General features: G+C 41.8%; 2 protein-coding genes across 2 annotated transcripts; both read right to left on the reverse strand.

Annotated features, from left to right (window-relative positions):
- Positions 1-963: 963 nt before the first annotated feature.
- On the reverse strand, positions 964-11499 carry tmf1 (TATA element modulatory factor 1). The gene is made up of 17 exons (XM_046875026.1): positions 11011-11499; positions 7625-8913; positions 7373-7476; positions 6025-6151; positions 5798-5903; positions 5202-5344; positions 4904-5070; positions 4440-4596; positions 4023-4115; positions 3726-3882; positions 3355-3547; positions 3126-3195; positions 2896-2988; positions 2635-2757; positions 2142-2288; positions 1859-1984; positions 964-1482 (listed from the first exon to the last, which is right to left on the reverse strand). Exons 1-17 carry the CDS (start codon positions 11144-11146, stop codon positions 1342-1344), a joined length of 3372 nt encoding a protein of 1123 aa, XP_046730982.1. The 5' UTR covers positions 11147-11499; the 3' UTR covers positions 964-1341.
- Positions 11500-17098: 5599 nt separating this feature from the next.
- Positions 17099-21173, reverse strand: bhlhe40 (basic helix-loop-helix family, member e40). Its single transcript, XM_046874678.1, has 5 exons — positions 20699-21173; positions 20398-20461; positions 20110-20217; positions 19415-19538; positions 17099-19175 (listed from the first exon to the last, which is right to left on the reverse strand). Exons 1-5 carry the CDS (start codon positions 20773-20775, stop codon positions 18334-18336), a joined length of 1215 nt encoding a protein of 404 aa, XP_046730634.1. The 5' UTR covers positions 20776-21173; the 3' UTR covers positions 17099-18333.
- Positions 21174-23885: the final 2712 nt, after the last annotated feature.

The raw sequence follows: 23885 nt of genomic DNA on the forward strand, positions 1-23885 counted from the left end.
TTTTTCTTAAAAACTATATAACCTAAGAAATATATGATCTATCTATCTATCTATCTATCTATCTATCTATCTATCTATCTATCTATCTATCTATCTATCCACATACATACATAAATGTACAACAAACCATTAAAAAAAAGTAAAAAAAATAAAATTTTACTATAAACATTACATTTATTTTATTCTCAGCAATATTTATACGTTTTATGTAAAAATAAATAAATATATATAATTTAGAGTTGTTCGCAATTGAAGAGACTAAAAAACAAACACAAACAGGGCAATATTCATTTTATTTACACATGTACAGGAAAAGTAGAACTTTAGCCATGAATATTAACACGGGCCAATGAAGGAGGTGTTTTAAAAAAAAGTATATACAAGGGAAAAGAAAAACAGGTAGCTCTATTATATTGTATATGATGGATCCAGTCATCCAGAAGTCACAGACATCACAGGATGATAACGAGAACATGAATCTAGATCACTGGTGAATGAACAGAGATCAGCAAAGGGAAAAGGGAGAATAGACTGGAATTCAGAATTAACCTCACTCAAAGCTTTCTTTATTCAGTGACCATAATGAGAGATAAAGATGCGATTATTAATGAGCATTTTTCCCCACTTCAGATGAGTGTTATAATTATATATATATATATATATATATATATATATATATATATATATATATATATATATATATATATATATATAAAGAGAGCACAGCTTTCATTTCATCCATGAACACACACGGAGGAATTAATCGTCTGATTTGTTTAAAGGTGCAGTATGTCATTTTAAAAGTCTTTCTAGATGTATAATAATCATACCATTTAAAGACCTTCCAAAGACTAAGATTAGCATTATTCTGGAGTATAGAATCAGACTACATGATATCAGCTTGTGATCTGGCCTTGAAAAATAACTTATAAAAAATATCATACGTTCGTATGAATGCATGGGTTGCCAAAGTGAAGATCTGTTTATTTCTCAATGCGTCAGAACAAATAAACCGCTCCTCTAATATAATTATTGTTAAATATCGAGCATCAGGAGATAAAAAGGCTTCTATCCTAATGGCCATCTTGAAAGTGCAAATCGATGTGCCTCGAGTCGACGGCTAAGAGACACTACGAGACAAGAGCTTGTCTGATTCAAGTCTGCTAATGATCAAATAAAAATACAAAAAATTACATTTCTGACCTCAGCTCCCAGGATAATGAGAAGAAAAAAAAACAAACATCTTCACTGAATACAACCATAAGTCTGTGCACACCACGAAGCTTCTGCGTTCCAGCTTTTCGGTTTTACAGTAAACGCACGTAGGCTTTGACGCGTCGGCTATTTCTGGTTCTTGAGCAGCTCGTCTATTTGGGTCTTGTACATGTTCTTGACATCTTCCAGGTCGAGCCGCAGCTCCTCGGCCTCTTCTGCTTTCTCTCCGTACATCTGCAGAATGGTGTTGTGCCTCTGCTCCAGGTCCTGAGAAAAACAACAGGTCCAAGCACAGCACAATTCTTACAACAACAGCCAAATTTATGACATTTTAAAAAGGGTGAGGGTGGGGGGGTTGGGGTGGGGTGGTCCATATCTGTCAGGGTGTAAACGTTTAGGATTGTTTACTAAAATGACATATAATCACGTGTAATGTATATATACTAGGGGTGTCACGTGCACAGAATTCACGATTCAGAATGGAAAAAAAACCTAACTGGGAAAAATTTAAAGGTGGCATGTGAAGGGAAATTCATTACACCTATGTGACAGATAATAATGATTAATAATGATTTCTCACACTCTGATTAAATACATTTCTCCACCCTTAAACTCCTCCTCACCTTCCTCACTTTGTACCCACCTTGAGCTGCACTCTGAATCTGGGGATCTCCTTCACTTGGGCCTCCAGCTCGTCATTCTGATTAGTGAGCCGCACCAGTTCTTCTGCCATCGCCGAGCGAGTCCTTTCCAGATTTGAGATCTCCACCTAGGCACAAATGTAGTGAAGAATGACGTAAGGTTCCCACTGATTAAATGTAAGGGGGATTTCTAATAGGGAAATTAGGATCTATATTTAAGGAAGTGCATACAGAACACTGTGTGTGTGTGTGTGTGTGTGTGTGTGTGTGTGTGTGTGAGGTTACCTGGAGCTGTGCGATTTCTCCCTCACGCAGTTTGAGCTGCGAGTGCAGGTTCTCGATGATGTTGGAGCCTCCGCTGAGACGCGCTGCTTCGTACAGGCTGCTCCCGCTGAGGGTCACGGAGGCGAACGAGTGATCAGGAGAGTCCTCCTGCTTTCACAAAGGGCAAAAAAAATTTGATTTGAACAGGTCTCGTCAGCCATTTTATAGACATGCACCTTCACGTCTTTACCGATCATTATGAGGAGACATTAAATGCTTCTAGAGCAAAAACGGAGACTTTGGAGCAGTTGAATACGTCATGACAACCCCTTGCTAATGATAATGTTTTTCACTAATGCACCTTTACTCTTCAGAACAGCTTGTAAGTGTGCATTATGATCGGTTTATTGTAGTTTAGGCAGGTACCAGACCAGGGCGTGGTGTGTTTTTGTTCAGAATGTAAAGCGGGATATAGAATAAAGGAAAGGAACGAAACCGGCTTTCATTCACTGACGTGGGAGAGCAGAGAGGTGTGTATGCCGCTGTGATCCACCCCGCTAATGGAACTGGAGCGAGACAGAGATGGAGTAGAGGATGCAGGAGGCTCGCTCAGCGACACACTCAGACCCTTACGCTCCTAAAACACACAAATGGGCAAAACGTTTTTTACAAAATCAAGGCAGTGTGAAAAATTTCCGACTTCTATTAGACCGACATCGGATTTAATCTGAGATTATTCGAACTCAAATACAAAATATTCATCAAAACATCACACCTTTTCCTTCAAGGCCTCTTGTGCGAGGTAGCATTTCTTCTTCTCCTGCTCCACCTTCACTTTCTCCATCTCAAGCTGGTTTGTCAGAAGCAACTGCAGGACCACAAAAAAGGAAAAACACTCATTGAGACACAGTGTGTGTGTGTGTGTGTGTGTGTGTGTGTGTGTGTGTGTGTGTGTGTGTGTGTGTGTGTGTATACATGCGAGTGTGTGTCTGTACTTAATGGTACCTTCTCCTTTTTGGCATCTTCCAGAGCTCGAGTGTACTCGCCTTTCAGGTTCTCTAGTTCAACACGTTCCCTATACACACACACACACACACACACACACACACACACACACAATCATATACACACCATATGGGATTTTCTCGCTTTGTTGCATCGTAACTAATTAGCAGCAGTTTCGAATGCAAGATCTCCGATTGGCTGCTTATCGTCAGATTTCTGAGCTGTTCACCTGCTGCTGTCGTTCTCCAGCGTCTCGCGCCGAGTCCTCTCCACGTCCAACTGACCCTGCAGTCTTCCCTTCTCCTGCCGCAGTGAGGAATTCTGGGAATCCAGAGAAGCCAGCTGAGCCTTGATAGCGTGGAGTTCCTCTGTCGCAGAGCGCTCCTTCTCTACCGCAACAGCAAGCTGGGCCTGAGCATCGGCTACTCCAGGCAGAAAAAATAAATAAATAATGGACATTTAATACTCTCCACGTCTTTTATAAAGTATTTACAGTACAGTATGTTTGAGTTTGGAGGTAAAACAATATTGAATTGACCAGAAGAAAGAGTTTCCGCTCTGAAAAACAGGAAGTAACAGAATTTCCCCTTAAGTTTTCACCTAAACGGTCCGAGATGTTCTTCTCCAGTTTGTCCCAGGATGCCGTCTGAGATCCCAGATTAGACTGCAGATTCTCGATCTGCCTGAGGAGGGGCCTCGTCGCCGAGGTAACGCTCTGACTAAGTTCCTGGTTTCTGGTCTCTGCTCCCTGCAACCTCTAAACAGATCAAAAATAATAAAATAATATAAAAATGAATTCGTTGGCAGTTTGTGATCTCGTGCTCTGAAAAACCGCAGTAGCCGGATGAAAGAATATCACTAATAAAAGAGATGAATGATTGTGTGGGTGTGGCTTACCTGCTGAAGCTCGCTGATCTCCTCTCGCAGGTAATCCTCCTTCCTGGCCTGCTGCTGCTCAGCTCTCTGCAGGGCCAGCCTCAAATCTGCCACCTAGGACAAAAGATAGAGCAGGAAGACCAGCGTCAGGAAGACCAGCGTCAGGTGTGTGTTTGTGTGACTGAAATTATTTCAATGTTGTAAATGTGTGCCTGTTTATTACCAAACAAAAAACTAGCTTTTTAATTATTTTTTATTATTATTATTGACTTATTTAGTTGAATGGTTGTCAATACAGTTTTTTTTTTTTTTTTTTGGTGTTTTTATTTTATTTATTTCTTTTCTATTTTAAATATTTAATCATCTTGTAAAAAAATTGGAAAGCAGAGAAAAATGCAAGCGGCTGTCCTGTCATGTACTGTCATTTTATCCATTTACCTGATTGGCCAATGCCTCCTGTTGAAGGCGGGCCTCTTCCTGGGCTTTGTCCAATGCCAGGCTGAGCTCCTCCTTGGCCTGGACTTCACGGCTGAGAGCTAGCTCCTGTGCCTCGCTGGCCTTCGTAGCGTTACACTTGTGCATTTCAGCAAGCTCTCTAAACACGCACACACACGCGCGCACACACACACACACACACGGAACAAATAAAAACTGGATTATGAAAATGGGAAGGGTGTGTATTACATCAGTGTTTGTACAGACAACTTGTGTCTGTAAAAAAGCTGAGATCATTCAGACAGTTGTTCCATAGCGAGTTAAAGCTCTGTAGAAGACTTTTAGAAAAGAAAAAAAAATACTGAGCTGTCGGTGGGAGTTTATTTTTAATGCTAACATTCAGTTTTAAACCACTTTCACATCGAAACTCTTTTAAAGCCACAAAATTTATATTTTAAAGTGTATACTTGTAAGCGGCATCAACAGCGGCCTCCAGGCTTCGGTTCTTCTCCTGCAACTCATCGTTTTCAGTCTGCAGGCTGCTCAGTTCCTTCTCCTGACGCTCCACGGCAGAGTTCAGCTTCTTAATGCTCTCTCGGTGCTGCTTCTCCAGCTCCTCCTTCGCGTCTAGAACCTGTCAGAAACACAATACAACATTTTTATGTATATTAGCTACCATGAACACTGTGAAGTTTATTATTTTCCACGCCTTGAAACATATAATCCCTCTCAGCAATAACATTTTACAGAAGAACAATCACTGACCTGCTGCAGCTGTTTCAGTTCGTCCTCTTCCTCTTTGAGTTTCTTGGACTGCTTGGCGATCTTCGTTTCGCTCTCCTTCTCCTTTGCCCTCAGCTTCTTGATGATGTTGGAGTGCTGCAGCTGCTGCTTGGACAGCTTCTCGCCTGGAGGACAATTAAACATCCTGCATCGGTTTAAAGGGTTAAACAGGAGCGTATTCCAAACATGACTCGTGTTACTGTTTATTTACTGATGAATCGCTTAGTCATTAAAGTGTTCTGATTTGATAAGTTCTCGTTTGTTGATCAAATCAAGTGTGCAAATGTGTGCAAAGTCCAATGTGCATATTTGTTCATTATGTAATATGCAACTTCTTGTCATCTAGAGGTCACTGGAGGTGACACTAAAAACCAAGTGATGAAAAATAATTTCCTATAGGACATCAACCAAAAGGACACTGGGCTCTGAAAGGATGCTCCAGAATGAGCAAGCTTTTGGTCTGCTGTGGGAATGTTCTACAACGCCCTCTATTCAGCTGTGGAAATGTTCTAGAGCATGTCAGATCAGTTGTGAAAATGATCTAGAATGCCTCTGATCTGCCCTGATAATATCCTTACCCTCTTCTAGAAGGCCTCTGATCTGTTCCTCTTTTTCTCTGATCAGTTCCAGGGTTTCGCTGGAGTTGAACCTGGTCGAAAGCTCTTCTCTAAGCCCCTTGATTTCCTGCAGTGAAATGAGCAATAACAATAGATAGTGTTTACTCAGACCTACGAGCCTGTTCCTGGCGGTGGATGATCAAACCATAAAAACGTTGTTAACGTGGCTTAAACGTAACAACCCTGACCTTCTTGGCAATGTCACGCTCCTTGCAGGCGAGCTGGGCTTTCCTCTCTGCATCAGCGATACGCTGCGTAAACTCGTCTTTCAGAGACTGCACGCTGGCGGTCTCCTCCCTCAGACTGATCATCTCACTACAGAACACATTCACACACTGAGTCACTCTGTGGACCAAAGCAACTCGATTGAAGCAGCTTTCCTACATACATGAACTAACACAAGATATGGATTCCTCTCCCAGTAACAGCACTGATTTATACACCGATCAGGGATAACATTATGCTGCAGTAGCAGCATTAACTTCTTTAGCAGTTTAAGCTACAGGAGCTCATATTACCAGCCTTCGCTCACCATGTGCATCAATGAGCCTCGGCCGCTCGTGACCCCGTCGCCGGTTCACCACTGCTCATTCCTTGAACCACTTTTGATAGATACTAACCACTGTGCTGCAGTTTTGAAGATGCTATGACCCAGTCGTCTAGCCGTCTTAATTTGTGAAACTCCCCCATTTTTCCTGCTTCTAACACGTCAACTTTGAGGACAAAATGTTCACATGCTGCCTAATAATTAAAGCCCACCCACTAACACATAATGAAGAGATGATCAGTGTTCTTCACTTCACCACTCAATGTTATGTCTGGTGGGTGTATTTGTTTAATGCCTTGGTTTTAATAAATGCTGGAACCAACAACCTGCATAAACAGCTCTTTGAACACAAATTTCAACTTCCTTATTTAAAGCTGATTATGACCTGACACACCACCATGCATTTATATAAATCTAAAACCACCAATCATAAAACAGGGAATATAACATCCTACGTCTGGGGCTTTGAGGGTCTCCACACTTGAGAAATCCTCTCCCATTATTGGTCCCTCAGGTTCATTGTTGGATAATTATTAGATAAAACAAATAACGAAATTTATACCGCATATAAACTGACCATCAGTTTGGTCATGTGACTTTCACTGCACCTGCTATAACTAACTATAAACTTGATCAGGTGTATAAGATCTAAACATCAACCTGAACGAGGTCCCGGTTTTATCAGTTATTATTTACACTCTGGAAACAGTCCGGATCTCTACTCGAGCTAAGCAAATATTATGAAAGTTTCCGTTTATCTGAGCTGCCGTGACATTCTGAATTGACACATACTCCAAACACTCGCTCGGACAGTGAAGCCTCACAACCGACCAGATCTAATTCTAATTAAACAAGAAAAATTAAAAATAAAAAGATTTTCAGGTGGTGACCATTAACAGCAAACAAGACGTGAACTAATACCTCGTATTATGAAATAAACACACCTACTGCCTGCTGTGATATAAAGATAATAATGCTGAGGAACTCACTCTTTAAGGTTATCACAGTCCTCTTCCAGCCGAGCTTTGTCTTTGCTCACAGCTAACAGCTGGGCTTCTCGTTTTTCCAGTCTTCCTATAAGATCATTAACTGTCTGGAAGATTGTGAGAGAGAGAGATGAGAGAGAGATAATTGTGAAAATGATGCAGCTTCACTTTACTTGCTTGGTGTCCTACTCTCTTTGTTGTATATTTTTCAACATCACCTCCCCAAAATATTTTCAACACAACCAAAATTCACACCTTCTGAAGCTCTAGAAGCTGGCAGGTGGAGGCTCCTTTCTGCTCCTCGGTTATGGGTGATTCTACTGTGTCATGTGACTCTTCAGGTTCAGTTCTTTCATTAATCAAAGTGAGATGTGACCCAGACTCGTGCTCCTCAGACTCGTGCTCCTCCTCCAGCAGCTCTTCCGGCTGTTCAGAGTTCACCGGAGTTGCGCTTCTCCCGCTCTCCTCCATCTCATCCACCGATTGGTCCTTTAGACAGTCAGTCGTTCCAGGCTCTGCCTCTTCCTGCTCCTGATTGGTCTGCGTTGCAGATACAGCTGGGGGCAGGCTCGTCCCGGCGGTAACGGATGCCAGAGTGCGGCTTCCGGGGACCTCGTCGTCCGAGTTGACTTCGCTTACACTGCGGCTGTCCAGAGAGTGCACGCTGAATGAGTCGATGCGCTCGAAAGCATCAGACGAGGAGCCGCAGCTCTCCGTCAGCTTCGGGTAGTCGTCCAGACGTGGGAAATCGCTGCAGGTTGAAGCGGAGAGGAGCTGGAAAGAGCCCTGCATGAGGTGCAACCCTGCTTTACCTTCGGCAGTCTCCTGCCTGGAGCTGGCTGAGCTCTCGCTGAGGACGCTCTCGTGGTCCAGCACTTCGATGTCACTGGTGGTGGAGGTACCGGATGAGAAGGCGCTAACAGGTGGAGACGGCGTGTCGCTTTGCCTATCTTCTGCTTTCGCATCTTTGGATTCCAACATCACGTCTTTGGGAGGCTCTCTCCCGGGGCTTTTAGGGTCGGCAGAACCAGCGCTCTCGACTTTCGACTCGGGTTCCGCAGGCGTTTCCGTTTCAGCTTGTGCGACTTGCGGACTTAAGTTGGAATCCTGCGTTTCTGGCTTGCTCTCAATCTCCTTTGCTGGTTCAGTTTGCTCCAGAACGGACGCTTCTTCCTTTGGCGTCATGTCCTCTAGCTGAATCTCTGGTACTTGTCCACTGCCTTGTTTGCTCAAATCTTCCTGAGAAAGCGTGGAAGAGTCTACGTCATCCTCGGCAGCAGGTCGCGCTTCTTTTTCCGATTTCTCCTGCGGCCGGCGATAGGATTTAGTCGGCGCCACGGACACCACTGGAGTCGTCTGAACCGGCTGGCCGTCTCCAGGAGACAAGAAGGCACTGAAGAAACTCTCGGTTTCTTCGACCATGGTGCGGGTGACAGGTTTGGTGATGGCCTCGGATGTAGGCGTGGCCACCTTTGGGCATTCTTCTGAAGGAGAGTCCCACTGATTCATCCCCCACCCCGTGGGCGACGGCTGGCTCTGTACATCTAAAAAGAATAAGAAAAAGACACAGAAATAAAGCAAATGCCAATAAGTTCTGAATAAATATCTGTGCATCTACATTGTGACTGCAGTGACTTGGTGTCCCATTCATGGTTTAACTCCTGTACTTCATGTGAAGACGGATGACTCAGTAGCTCGTATGTAGTACTTGCACATACTTTTTTAACATAATTTATTAATTTTAAGCGTAGGGTTGCTTTGACACCCAAATGTCAAATTAGGAGTCCACATCTCTGTGTTGAACGGAAAGCCTTTCAAAGTGTTGTGAAAACCGCCCAACGAATCATCGAAACGACCTGCCGTTGAGCACCTTCACCACTACAGATGTCTGAGCAGTGCACACGACACCATCAATGACTCCTCACATCCCAGTCACATACTGTTCAACCTCCTTCCATCATAAAGGAGATACAGGAACATAGGTACATAAGAACATGTGCACCAGAACCAGCAGGTTCAGGGCTAGCTTTTTTCCATCTGCCATCACCATACTGAACTCCACACTATACCTTTACAACACTATATAAGCACTGTGTATAACATTTGTACAGGTGTACATACAAGGTACATATTACATATTGTAAATGTTTATATCCCACATTCTCTACACATACTGTCTAAGTGAAGAACACTGATTATCTCTTCAACATGGCACCTGTTAGTGGGTGGATTTATATATTAGACAACAAACACACTGTCCTCAAAGTTGATGTTAGAAGCAGGAAAAATGGGTGAGCGTAAGGATTTGAGCGAGTTGGACAAATTGTGACGTCTAGACGACTGGGTCAGAGCATCTCCAAAACTGCAGATCTTAAGGGATGTTCCTGGTCTGCAGTGGTCAAAGTCTATCAAAAGTGCTCTAAGGAAGGAACAGTGGTGAACTGGCAACATGGTCGTGAGCGGCCGAGACTCACTGATGCACGTGGGGAGTGAAGGATGGTCCATGTGGTCCGATCCAACAGACGAGCTCCTGTAGCTCAAACCGCTGAAGAACTTTATGCTGTTAATGCTCATAATTACATCAGAACTGTTTTAGCAGAAAAAGGGGGACCAACACAATAATAATTAGGTGGTCATGCCTGGTCGACGTGTGTGTGTGTGTGTGTGTGTGTGTGTATACACACACACACACACACACACACATATAAACACACCCATACCCACATTTATATAAACAGAAATATAAATTATATAAAAATAATTATTAAACTCCACCAAAAATCATTTTTAATCATTAAACATTTTCTGTTGTGCCGAGTCTCAAATCAAGCACAAAAATCCACCATGACGCACAAATCCGGCAATTAAAAACCGTCCGTGTGGAAACATAGGTACATCCGTTTAGTGCCCTGATGATTAACGTCATTTAAAACGTCATAATTACTTTCAAACATTTACAAAAAATATTTTGCCTTTATTGAGTTGAGTTTGGTTTCACTAACAAATAACATTTGCATAAAGCATCTATATTTGTTGATTAAAGTATTCTTAATGTGTGATTAGGTTAAGATTAATCACGAGTTAACTAATGACAACCGTGCGATTAAATATTTGAATCGGTTCACAACCCCTAATATATACGCATCACACGCTTTACACATATTTACATATTTATTTGCTCTTGTCAGTTTGCACACTTGCTAATATTTGTATTTCTGGTAGATGTTAAACTGCATATGGTTGCTGTGTAACTGTATTATGCAATGTAAATAAAGTAATATCTATCTATCAAACTATCTATTAGATCTCAAGGATTAAAAAAGTATTTGCACTAGACTAAGAAATACCACTGATAAGGTTACTCCAGGGCATTCTTATTTACTTGGGAAAAGCTGAATCATTATTATAATATATAGTAAATATCATAATAAACACTAAGGCATGTCGAAAAATTGAAGCTTTATTGATTAATCGATGGACTAAAGTGAGAAGGGAGGAAACTTGTGCAGGGTTGAAGAGCTGGATTTTCTATCTGACTGAGTGTGTGACATCTGTCACTTGAGGAAACATCTGGACAGAGTTAAAGGTTGGTGTCAGCTTTGTTTTGAGTCCAATGTTAATCCGAACACATCAGAACTCACCGTCAATAACGGGCGTTATGGCGTCGCCCCACTGATCCTCCTCCTGTATATCCAGGACTCGGTCGATGGATTTCTGCGCCGAGCTCAGAGCCTGTTTGGCGAAGCTGGACAGCTGGGAAGCGTTAAACCAACTCATTTTACACGGAGTTCAGTTTGTTCAAATCTCATTCAACACCACATGGTCACTTTTTCTCATAGCGACTTGTCACCAAAACCCAAGGCGTCACTGCTAGCCTGCTAGGCCGCTTCTCCAGCTAATCAACTCGTAAACGGCGGGGTTTGTTTCGCCATTAGAGCCCCAGTGAAGTGCGGACATGCAATAAAATCCCTCAGAGTCACACCGAACGGAGAGGGAAATGTCTCCCTCTGTTCCTGCTCAGAACCGGGCCGTGGACTCTTTTCTACGTGGTTGTTTTGGAGTTAGCTCCGAAACTCCGGAGCTCCCGATCGCGACGCATCTACTTCCGGTCCACGTAGCACCAAAGCAATGACGTCATATCATAGCCCCGCCCACCAAAGTGTCTGTCAGTTTCTCATCACAGGTCCACAACTACTACTACTACTACTACTAATAATAATAATAATAATAATAATAAATATAAAAATAAAGTGCCAAAAAAATATGATGGAACAGATGGAAATTTAGATTTAATATCAGAACCTGAATATATTGTATTTATTTACTCAAAAGTACACTATGGCATTTCTCCTCTTTCTTTTCTTTCCCCTACTCTTGTTTATCTCCTCTTCCTTCTTTTCTTCTTCTTCTCCCCTTATTTGCCTTTTTCTCCTCCTTCTTCGCTTCCTTCTCCTTCTACTTATCATAATTTTTCTTCTTCTTTTCTTTTCTTTTCTTCTTAACTCACTGGATCGTTCTAGTCTTATCTGGTGTTTGTGATTTCCTGTGAAAACCTGTTTCTATAAAATCTTTTCTACCCGCACACTAAAAACAGGCATCAGGACCAAATCAACCCATACTTCACTTTCAGACTCTAAATATATTTATCAAAATTAACTCAAAAGCAACTGCACTAATGTGAGCACACCAAGACAATTCTCCTCCTCCTCCTTCTTTTCCTCCTTCTCCTCCTTCTTCTTCTTCATCCTAACATGATTGAAAATCCACTTTAGTTTGGAGTGATTTTGCCTTGTCTGGCACCATAATCTACTAAAAAATCCTTCCTAAAAATGACCTAGAGTCTGCAGAGAAGAGATATATGTCAAAGTGACATTACCTGGTCTCTGTTCATACTTTCCTTTTCTTTTTTTTTTCCTTGAATCATATTTGACATCTGTGTATTTCATAAGGTTCAACAACCCCTCAATTTCTCACTGATATATTGTCTCCATTTTGTATCTGTATTAAAATCAGGCAATGGATTATGAAAACTAAAAATGCGATGTTACTAATTAATCCAAACTCTTACATTAACCAATGTGCAAATTTTTCCACCTTAGAAAGAAATCAAATACATTTCGTATAATCCGAAAGGGTATGGAAAATGTATTGATTTTTAATAAGATCTGTAAGAGTTTACAGTGTAAAACTGCACAAGGAAACTGTGCAAAATAGTATACAAGAGATACAACGTGCAATACATTCTAAAAGATTAAGTGCAATTAGGAATTTCTGGAATACATCATTTTTTTTACAGCACCCTAATTTGAACTGGAGGTGCTGTGCAGAACATCTTGAAACAGAATGCCTGCACACTCTGCATGTCATAAGTGCACTTTAGTAAAATTACACTTGGAAATGAAATAGATCACTGCATTTTTGTACCAGCTGATGCAATACCACCACCTAGTGTAAATCGATATGAACTGCAACAAAGTGCACAATATGGATAAAGCTAAAATTTCACTTTACTTTCGAAAGGTATTACAGGTTTACTTAAAAATCTAATCTATTTGCTTCAGATCAAAATACATTTATTTACTTGCAGTTCCATTAAACAAAATAAATTAACTGGCGCATATTCTGTCTTATGTTAAAATTCCATTATAAATCCGAGTCTGTCAGAGACATCTGGTGCACAAGTTTAACAATAGCGTTCAGCATACATCTGAAAAAAGAAAATATATAATAAATGTCAGACATCTGTTCCAAACTGAAAAAAATAATTAATGGCATGTATATATGTTAATGTACTTAAGTAGATTTTTTTGAAATCAGTACTATTTATTTTTCTGACAACTCATTACATTAAAATATTAGCGACGATTCGTTCATTCTTAACAAGTCTTTAATGTAAATCAGAAGAACGAGTAGTGTTCCACAGTTCAACAACAATTCATTCATTTTTCACTGGACGCGCGTGAGCAAAGCATCGTAACATCTCCTCAGGTTCAGTACAGAAACAGAATGGAGTATAAATCTCAACTCGTTCGTTCTTTTGTCACGTGACTCCCATAGACGCTATAAAGCTGAGTAACGGATTAAAGAAACGAAGTGACAAAAAAAGGATTTGTTCATTTTCATGAATGATATTAACAAAAACATGTTATAGAAAAGTTCCGATCTTCCCACCATTATTACCTACTTACTGTACCAACCTATCTCTCAATCTACTGGCCCACCCTCCTCTCAATCTACCTACCTCTCAATCTACATACCTCTCAATCTACCTACCTACTGTACCTACCTACCTCTCAATCTACCTACCTACTGTACCAACCCACGTCTCAATCTACCTACCTCTCAATCTACATACCTCTCAATCTACCTACCTACTGTACCTACCTACCTCTCAATCTACCTACCTACTGTACCTACCTACCTCTCAATCTACCTACCTACTGTACCAACCTGCCTCTCAATCTACCTACCTACTGTACCAACCCACGTCTCAATCTACCTACCTGCTGTACCAACCCACCTCTCAATCTACCCACCTACTGTACCAACCTACCTCTCAATCTACCTACCTACTGTACCAACCTACCTCTCAATCTACCTACCTACTGTACCAACCCACGTCTCAATCTACCTACCTACTGTACCTACCTACCTCTCAATCTACCTACCTACTGTACCAACCCACGTCTCAATCTACCTAACTCTCAATCTACCTACCTACTGTACCAACCTACCTCTCAATCTACCTACCTACTGTACCAACCCACCTCTCAATCTACCTACCTCTCAATCTACCTACCTACTGTACCAACCTACCTCTCAATCTACCTACCTACTGTACCAACCCACCTCTCAATCTACCTACCTCTCAATCTACCTACCTACTGTACCAACCCACCTCTCTCAATCTACCTACCTCTCAATCTACCTACCTATTGTACCAACCCACCTCTCAATCTACCTACCTCTCAATCTACCTACCTACCTACTGTACCAACCTACCTCTCAATCTACCTACCTCTCAATCCACCTACCTACTGTACCAACCTACCTCCTCAATCTACCCACCTACTGTACCAACCTACCTCTCAATCTACCTACCTACTGTACCAACCCACCTCTCAATCTACCTACCTACTGTACCAACCCACCTCTCAATCTACCTACCTACTGTACCAACCTACCTCTCTATCTACCTACCTCTCAATCTACCTACCTACTGTACCCACCTGCCTGCCAATCCACCTACCTACTGTACCCACCTACCTCTCAATCTACCCACCCACTGTACCAACCCACGCCTCAATCTACCTACCTCTCAATCTACCTACCTACTGTACCTACCTGCCTGCCAATCTACCTACCTACTGTACCTACCTACCTCTCAATCTACCTACCTACTGTACCAACCCACGTCTCAATCTACCTACCTCTCAATCTACCTACCTACTGTACCAACCCACCTCTCAATCTACCTACCTCTCAATCTACCTACCTACTGTACCAACCTAACTCTCTATCTACCTACCTACTGTACCAACCCACGTCTCAATCTACCTACCTCTCAATCTACCTACCTACTGTACCTACCTACTGTACCTACCTGCCTGCCAATCTTCCTACCTACCTCTATCTACCTATCGACCTAACTCTTAATCAACTACCTACCTAGCTCTCAATCTACCTACTTACCTACCTACTTCAAAATCTTCGTACCTACCTACCTACCTACCTACCTACCTACCTACCTACCTACGTTTTTCTCACACAATAAACATTTTTTTTAAATTGAAATGCTAAATTAGCCTTGCTAATAGCTATATTAAAGCATTAGTTGTAAAGTTAAGCTTGTAGTGCTGTAACTGACCACAAGATGGCACCAGAACCACGTCACAGCATTGAGCATGGTCCCAATACAACTGCTGGGTCTCCTGACTAAGATATTTAAACCGTAGAGGGTTATTAAGATTAGATGAGCAGAACATTAGCGCGCACGCACACACACACACACACACACACACACACACACACACACACACACACACACAATATGTCACGTAGTATTTCCTTTTTTGTACATTATACACTGATTAATTTCAGTCAACTTAATTAGTAATACTTACATCTTACAAAATCTGAAGATCATAAGTTTGAAATAATGCATTATCATGGTCAAAACCATGGGGAAATGTGTATGATCCTATCCTGGTGAGCTGCCCACCTTGGATGCACACACACACACACACACACACACACACACACACACACACATACTCACCTACAATGGGGACAATTTAGTGTAGCTTTCATGGAAGGAACTGGAGACACACACTGGAGACACATGAGACACGTCTACACACATCGAAAACAGTGTTGGGATGCCCTCTTTGAACAAAATGATTTTGTCAGACTAATAATTTAAGTGTTTTGATATTGGACTGCTGTGTTGAATAAGATCAGGGTGCGATCCAGATGTGAGGGTACGAGTCCAGCAGGTAGTCACAGATGCTCAAAGAGAGGCGTTCAGTACAACAGAACAAAGGCGAGAATGGTATAGCTTGTAGGGTCAAGATATTAATATTGACTGATCGATAATAAACAGAGTATAGTTTAATTTTGCTCCATCAGCAAAACTAGTTCCCCCCAAAAAAAGAAAGTAAATGTAGTAATGCAGGTTTTGATGTCATAAAGTATAGATAGAATCTACAATTTATGTGGCAAACACAGAATCACCACCAACTATCTAACTAGCGATATTAGCGATAATAATAACTAACTAGCACACTGTCAGACACGGCAGCCTTACTGAGACCGCTTATGTTGGTTTACAGGAAATGAGTTTCTCTATAACGGCGATCTATAGATAATAGCACAGATTTTAAATTCAGAAGTAAAGCTACAGTTTTTCTTTCATCTATACCCTTTTCACAACAGCGACGGCCTGTTACAGAAAGCTCTATTCCTGTCGAAAACAGAAAAAATGGGGGCAAAAAATGTTTTCAGAGTTTGGCTATTATTATCATGTTTTTTTCCCCTGTATTGAATAGGTTGCACAAGGCAGAGCTGTTTGACACAAAGGAGGAATCAGCAGAGCTGAACATGTGATAAGAGCCTGGGCCTTCTCATTGTAACCGTCCCCGCGTTACACCAAAACCTGCTCCTCTGAAGCAGCTTCAGTCGCATCGATCAAGATGAATTCAGTTCTCCAGAAACCTTTTTAACAGGTCGAAATGTAGATATTATAGCGGAAAATTAATAAATAAATGTTAGGTCTAATGAATTTTTAAATACCTCGAAAAGCTCATGAATGGACGAGTTATTACTCATTGATTGTACGCTAATATAAAACCTGGCGCAGATATCAGCAGGACGTCAGGATATTTAAAACCCTGATTGATACCGAATCCCGAGTCCACATGATTTCCACAGACAGCGTTATATAAGGCATTACATAAGGCTGAGAAACAGCCACATGGCCTGAGCTGATAAACAAGGCTTCAAAGACAAAGCTAACACATGCCGCTTTTCCACAGGAAAAAAAGAAAACTTTATTAATACTTTTTAATGTATGTCAACAGCATTTTTTCTTTTTTTTTGACAAAATATATACATTAAGCAACCTTTTGTTAGGTCCCAAAATAAAAATCCCAAGTACCTCTTCCTATACAAAACTAGTATATTGTTTATGCATTGTACATTCACATTTCCTGCTTCTCCAAAGAATCCAGATTTTTTTTTAATTTTTTTTAATTTTTTATTACATATCGGTCAAAATTGTACTGTTTCAAACAAGTAAAGGCAACAGCATTAGCAAAGATCTGTCTTAATTTGACCAGAAATGGACACAGAGCATGATGCAGATACAACCCCCACAGTTTTCTTATGTACATAAAGTCTCATGATTACCTGGAACTCCCCTCTCAATCAGAGCTAAATAAAAAAAAAAAAAAAAAACTGTGGCTCGTGTAATAAAAAATAAAATAGAGACAACGTTGTATAAACACATGAATTACATGATGTAATTACAGTACCCAGTCTACTAGCACAAATGATAATGAATTACATACTGAAAATCTTTCAATAAAAAAAAAAAAAAAAAAAGTATAATCTGCGATTACATTACTCCCTTATTTACTGTACATAATCGACCCAGGCCGGGGCTGATCGGCTCGCCGGCGTGAGTATGGGGAAACTGGTGACTTAACTTAGCGATGGGGAGCGATGAGGCTGTCGCCGTTGTCTCATTTTGAGAAAAGCTCTGGTCGACTAAAGCAGACCGTTATTTGGTAGGAGTCTAGGCTAAAAAAGAGTCTTTATTTAAAGCAGCCGGAGAGTCCAGACAGTGCGAAGCCTTGCTCGGCAGCACTGAGAAATGTCAGAAGAAAAGGAAAAAGGCAGCATCTACAAGGGTTTCGCTAGCCAACCTTTTTGTTTCTGGTTTACATTCAGAACTTAAAAGATCTGTGCAAAGGGCAGAGTCCTTATGGTTTATCTGTTAGGGGCAGTCTGCACGTCACATTCTGGATTTAGGTTGTGTTTGTTTGTTTATTGAAACATTCAGCATGAGCGCAGAGAGCAGACGTCCCCGCTGAGCAATCCTTCCTGATACTAGACAACTCGGTGTCATTGATCATCTTCACAGTGACTCTTAAGTGCTACACCCCATTCCTCGTCTCCAAGCCGCACCCTCAAACATGGCCAGCGTGCACCCGATTACACACAACTCGGACACATTCTCCCGTCGTCTACCTCTCTTGTGGAGGGAGGTGGTCACTGGGCTGGTGTGCGTGTGTGATTTTTTAAATATTTATTTATTTTATTTTTAAATAGCACTGGGGAAGGGCGGGGCAGCGCAGGGGAGCAGAGCAGGAGCCGGCACGATTATGATCTTCATCAGCGTATCCTCCTCTCTTGGCATTTCGAGGATGGATGTTGGGGGGATGAAGGGGGACTCCGTGTGGTTATCAGTCTTTGGTTTCCAGATTTAAGGGGGGCACATGTTTTAGGGCCTGGTGCAGAACTGTAGAGTCTGTATGAGCGTGAGAAGTGGTGGGGGACGCTACTCTGGGGGACAAGACAAGCGACATGGGGAGTTTCTCCGGAGACAAGCACGGCGTGGAACCGCCGATGCCGGGGTACAGCATGGGCATGCCCCCTGGGTACCAGCATTTCTCCAACACTGGGAGGTAGGCAGCAGCGGCAGCAGCCGCTGACACTGGAGGGAGAAGGTAGAAGGGCATGCAGAGAGGGGGCTGGTGGGCAGAGAAGCCTGCGTACCCGCTGCGACCCAACAGAGACTCGTCCTCTGAGGAGTCTGACCTTTGCCGTTTGGCCTGCGGCTCATCCCATTCCTCCTTGATGCCGTATTTCAGTTCAGCACCCTCTTTGATGTAGTAGCTCGCTCGCTGGCCACCGGAGTCACGCTTGTCTTTGTCCAACTCGCCGCCGTAGCCGCTGTCCGTGTCCGTGTCGCTGCCACTCTGCTCACTGCTATGTGGGTATGTCCTCTGAATCACAGGGACGCAGTTTTTGGTGTGTCCTTCTGGCTTTCTAACCGGCGCCACCATGGGCTTCTCGCGGACCGTGTGGCCTTTGTAGGCAGGGGAAGGAGAGTCGGATCGCGGGCTGATCGGCCGCTGCGGCAGCTCCGACGCCACCTTGTGCAGATGGTTAATGATGTGCGTAGGAGTCAGGTCACGTGCGTTCTCTTGACTAGCCATGTACTGCAGAACCTCCTTGGCACACAAATGGAAACCGGATCGGAACATCTCCTCGCTCTTCTCCAAGCTCCCGTTGGTGTGATCACCTGCAGCGACACACACACAGAGGTACATTACATAAGAGTACAATCTCATCTCATAGTTCGTTACTCTCAGCCGGTTGCGTAATAAATAGGCTGACGGTGCATGAAAGAGGTTGTGAGAATGGATCGTGTTATTAGCATACTTTCATTTATTTGTTTGTTTAAAATATGAGGGAGAAGTTATGGGTGCCGAAGTGTGTTTACATGACCGTTTCTGCTCATCGAGCTCTCACTGAACTCACCGATCTGCATTCCATTCTGCAGAGATATGATTTGCTGCTGCTGCTGTTCCAGCAGGCTGTTCAGGGCTTTCACGTGCTTCAGCGTCAGCTCCAGCACCACGGCCTTTTCCAAATGGCCCAGGGTCTATAAAAGGAGGAATCACTCGATAAGCCTGTTTGTCTTTCTTATGTAACCCTCTGCCTCAGCCGAGGGCAAACCCGAAGACACAACGGACATGCAAACGCAGCGTTTGAAACGAAAAAACAACACACTTCAGAATTTTCACTTTGTAGTATATTTACAGTTTCAGCATTTTATCTCGCAGAAGCTCTCGTCAATTTCTGAGCGAGTAAAAACGAGTCTGCTCGGTTGCTCACACGCTCCTCTTTAGAGGTTTAGAGGGTGCACCAGGTCACGGTAACATACAAGAAGGTTATGTACAAACCTTCATTTTTATTTAGAACAACTCAATATTTTTAGAAACTCAGATGATCAGAATTCTGCTTACAAACCGGATCGCTTTCCTCTTCAGTCCGTGTGTCGGATTAAACGTATTATGGATTTAATAAATGCATTATAATAAACGTATTATGGATTTAATAATGCATTAGGAATATTTTCCAGATAACCAGGTGATTGAGTTCGAGACGCAACACTGCAGGTGGCGCTCCAGCTAGACATTTGAATCCCTCCATCCACTAACATGAACACTTACGGAGAGTTTCAGGTGCTCCGGGAGCAGGTCCTTCAGCTGGGCGATGCACTCGTTGATTCTGTCTCGTCTCTTCTTCTCGATCAGACGATGCGGCAGCTTGTACGTGTCCTACATTGAAAGAGAGAGAGAGAGAGAGAGAGAGAGAGAGAGAGAGAGAGATGTTCAAGCTCTAAACTTTGCGCGTCTCTGGTGCAGGCTTTCTATCTTCAGGTTCAGGCAACGCGCACAGGGTAGAAAAGCACAGGTTTCTAATGGAAATGTGTGAAGTGTGTGATGGATCAGTGGTACCTTGCTGTCCTCGCCTCGTTTCACACCTCTGCGGGATTTGTAGACGTACATGGGGAAATCCATGCTGCATTAAATGACAGAAGGGAAGAAGCGTCAATAAGAGACCAGTAAGGACAAATGATCAGCCTGAGAAACATCCTGAAACTTTTTTTTTTTTCTGCAGACGCACTGAACGAGCTGTTACGCCTCTTCTGCAACTCGGGTTTCCGCCGGGGCATTAGCGCTACGCCGGAACGGCACGGGCATTTATTTATAGTAAATATCTAGCACAAGCTTTTGAGATGATAAAAATGGCTCTTACCCCGAAATGGCAGCCATGTCCATCGGGTTCTGTTTAGCCAAACATGGAGGAGGCTGTGCGCTCGTAATCCGCTCCATCGTCTCCAAATGGACAAATAACGCGTTAAAGATCTCGAGCCTTCTGCAATTATACTTTCAGCTCAATAAATGTGTATCTGTACATACACACACACAAAGAGTTCCTGTTGTTGTTTCTGAAAATATATAAATATCCTCAGAAGAACATTGTCCCACGGTGAAAAACAAAGTTGAACTTCTCCGCTGGTGATTTTTTTCTTTCCCGTCTGTACTTTATTCTAAAAGCAGTAAATACCGAGCGCGCGCGCGGACACGTGTGTGTGTGTGTGTGTGTGTGTAGGACAGAGATGTTGCTGGTGAATTGGCGAGCCAAGGCGCAATAGTTCAGACGCTCGTCGGTTAAGTGTGTGTCTGTGTGTGTGAGCGGTGGGTGGACTAGACTACGTGTTAAACGAAAAAAAAAAAACACCCTGTGACTGCAGACACGTCTCTCCTCCCTGCTCCGTCACATGAGCCTCACGTGTCGGACGGCGCTTTCAGCAGCTCCAGTCTGTTAGAGATAAATCTTCCTCTCTCTCTCCCTCCTCCCTCTCCCTCTCTCTCTCTCTCTCTCTGTGTCTCACACTCCCTCCCTCCCTCCCTCCGTGTCCCGTGTACAACCACGCGCTTCTCGAGACTCCAACAGGCTGATGGGCGATGTGGAAAGCCAACAGAGACAAAACAAGGTAGCGGTTTAATTGTTGGGAAAAAGAAACTTACCTGCGCAGGAGCAAAAAATAAATAAAATAAAATAAAATAAAAAATGACAGTTACTTAATGGTTTAAATTATTAATGGAATTTTTTTTCCATCTGATCTTTTTTTTTTTTTACGTTTTGCTTCTCGAAGATAAATATGAAAACCAGGTATTAGAACATATTATCAAATTAATACACACACAAGGAACAGATTTAATAATACTAATCATAATTTTGCACAAAAAAAGAGAGCATTTAAACAGGTAGTTTTAGTATAAAAATAAATGCATTTCATTTCTCTCTCTCTCTCTCTCTCTCTCTCTCTCTCTATATATATATACATATGCACACACAAACACAGCTAGTTTGTTGCATATAAATACAAGGCATTACACATATATAGGTACAATATATATATATATATATATATATATATATATATATATATATATATATATATATATGTATGTGTATGTGTATGTATATGTAGTATATTTACAACTGTACCTAACTTCCTACAAAATAAGAAACTAGAGCAGAATGTGGACTTACCTGCCAGCTAACATACAAGTTCGATGTGGTGTTAACACTCGCTCTGAAAGTGTGTTAGATCGTTCTTGTCATTAGGTCAGGGCGTTTGAGCTTCATGGTGAAGGAGGGGGTTCTTGGTCACTACAGGTTGGTAATTTCCTGTTGAAGGACAGCTCTGAATTAAAGAGTTAAAGTTGAGGTTGAGTAGACCTGCTCGAGCGGGGAAATCACCACAGAGGGTGGGTTTAGTAATTAATGAGATGCAGGTCATGTACTAAACATGTATATTCAAGGTGCCAAGTTCTAGACGTCAACAAAAATGCATAATTAGCAACATGACATTTATCTAATTTTGAAACTAATTTGCTTATCATTGAAGCCACACACACACACACACACAGGTTTAATGTGGGGTTGTGTTTTCTGTATGCACACTTCTTTCCTCCTTACTGTAGTAGTTGATCACCAGCACATGCACCTGTCTCAGCTGAACTTTTACTCATTCACTAAAAGAGAAATCTATTCTCTTGAAGTGGGTTTTTTTTTCTATTTATTCGCATGAAGCATGCAGCATGTGTGGAAAGTTCTCGTACTGCTTTCATGTCACCGAGATGATGCAGCAGCTTCAGTTTTCCTTTTTTTACGCAGACAAAGAAAAGAAAAGCCGATGGTTGGTTCTTATTAACAGGTCCAACAAATTCCCCACAGTTTATAACATCTTACGTTTTTTTTTGTATTTTTTTTTTTTTTAAGACATCAAGCACTGTGGTAGTAACGCACAAAGTTAGCAAATTCTGTGTCATAAAAGTTTTGATGACAAAGTGTGAAATATAAACCTTTTGTTTCTCATGACATTTATGCCGTCTGTTATCATCTGCAACTGAATATACGCTAAAGGAAGTAGCAATAGTTTGTTTTAACAAAAAATATTGAAATGCAGATTTTATTAAAAATTGCAAGTAATAAATTGATAGAATCACACAATCAGATTTTTGATTGCTGTAAAAACCCACACAGCATTTGCTTTGTTTGCTCACATTTTCTGGATGTTCGGAATGCAGACTCCTTAGAGTTAATAAGCCTGCAACGTTCCCAGCTATTTCAGTGAAATGCCTTTAGCAAGGCCCAAATTTATAGCAATTATGTTTTATTTTTTGCCCAGAGGATCTTCGCAGACTTTAAATCGGCGTTTCGTGATGGTTTAATAACCTCTTTAAGAGAGCCTGGTACTTATTTAGCCTGAATCTCTTCTTTTTCCATGTTTCACAGACAAATATAATCACCTTAGTATGGTCAGATACCAGATTAAAAAATATATATAAAGATTTAAAATAAAAATCCCCGCCTAAAACCTTTTTCTTGAGAAAAGGTTGTTCAAGGTGTGAACCAAGGAATTTTGGTGGTCAGGTCACAGTCTAACATGTCTCTTAAGTGAATCACATTTAAAACAGTGTGGTTGCAAAGAGTTTCTTTGTTGTTGTTTTTTGCACCAACTCCGTTTCTGTGAAACAAGAAACACCACCACAGTGTAGCAAAAAAAATAAAACAACAACTTATAAACACAAGCAAACCAGAGCACTTTTCTCAGAAAGGGTCACTGTTAAAACAAAGCTTATAAAGATGATTTCAGATCGTTTGGTAGATTAATGACATCAGCACACACAGAAAAGCTGAATAAATGCTGCTTCTTGAAGTAACAGTGCCTTATCAACCTTACACCTTCTGTTTGCTCTAATCAGAACAACATCAAATGTCACAGCATCAGCACCTGAAGGCGACCCGATTCTCAGTCTGTACCACAGAAGGGAAATTCAGAATTCAGGGGCATAGTGGTGACGATGAGCAGTCAAACACACCCTGTGTGATCGCTGTGATGGGTGCGATTATTTCTAATGTTCCACAC

The sequence above is a fragment of the Silurus meridionalis genome, chromosome 19, assembly GCF_014805685.1.
Source record: "Silurus meridionalis isolate SWU-2019-XX chromosome 19, ASM1480568v1, whole genome shotgun sequence".
Taxonomy (NCBI): Eukaryota; Metazoa; Chordata; class Actinopteri; order Siluriformes; family Siluridae; genus Silurus; species Silurus meridionalis.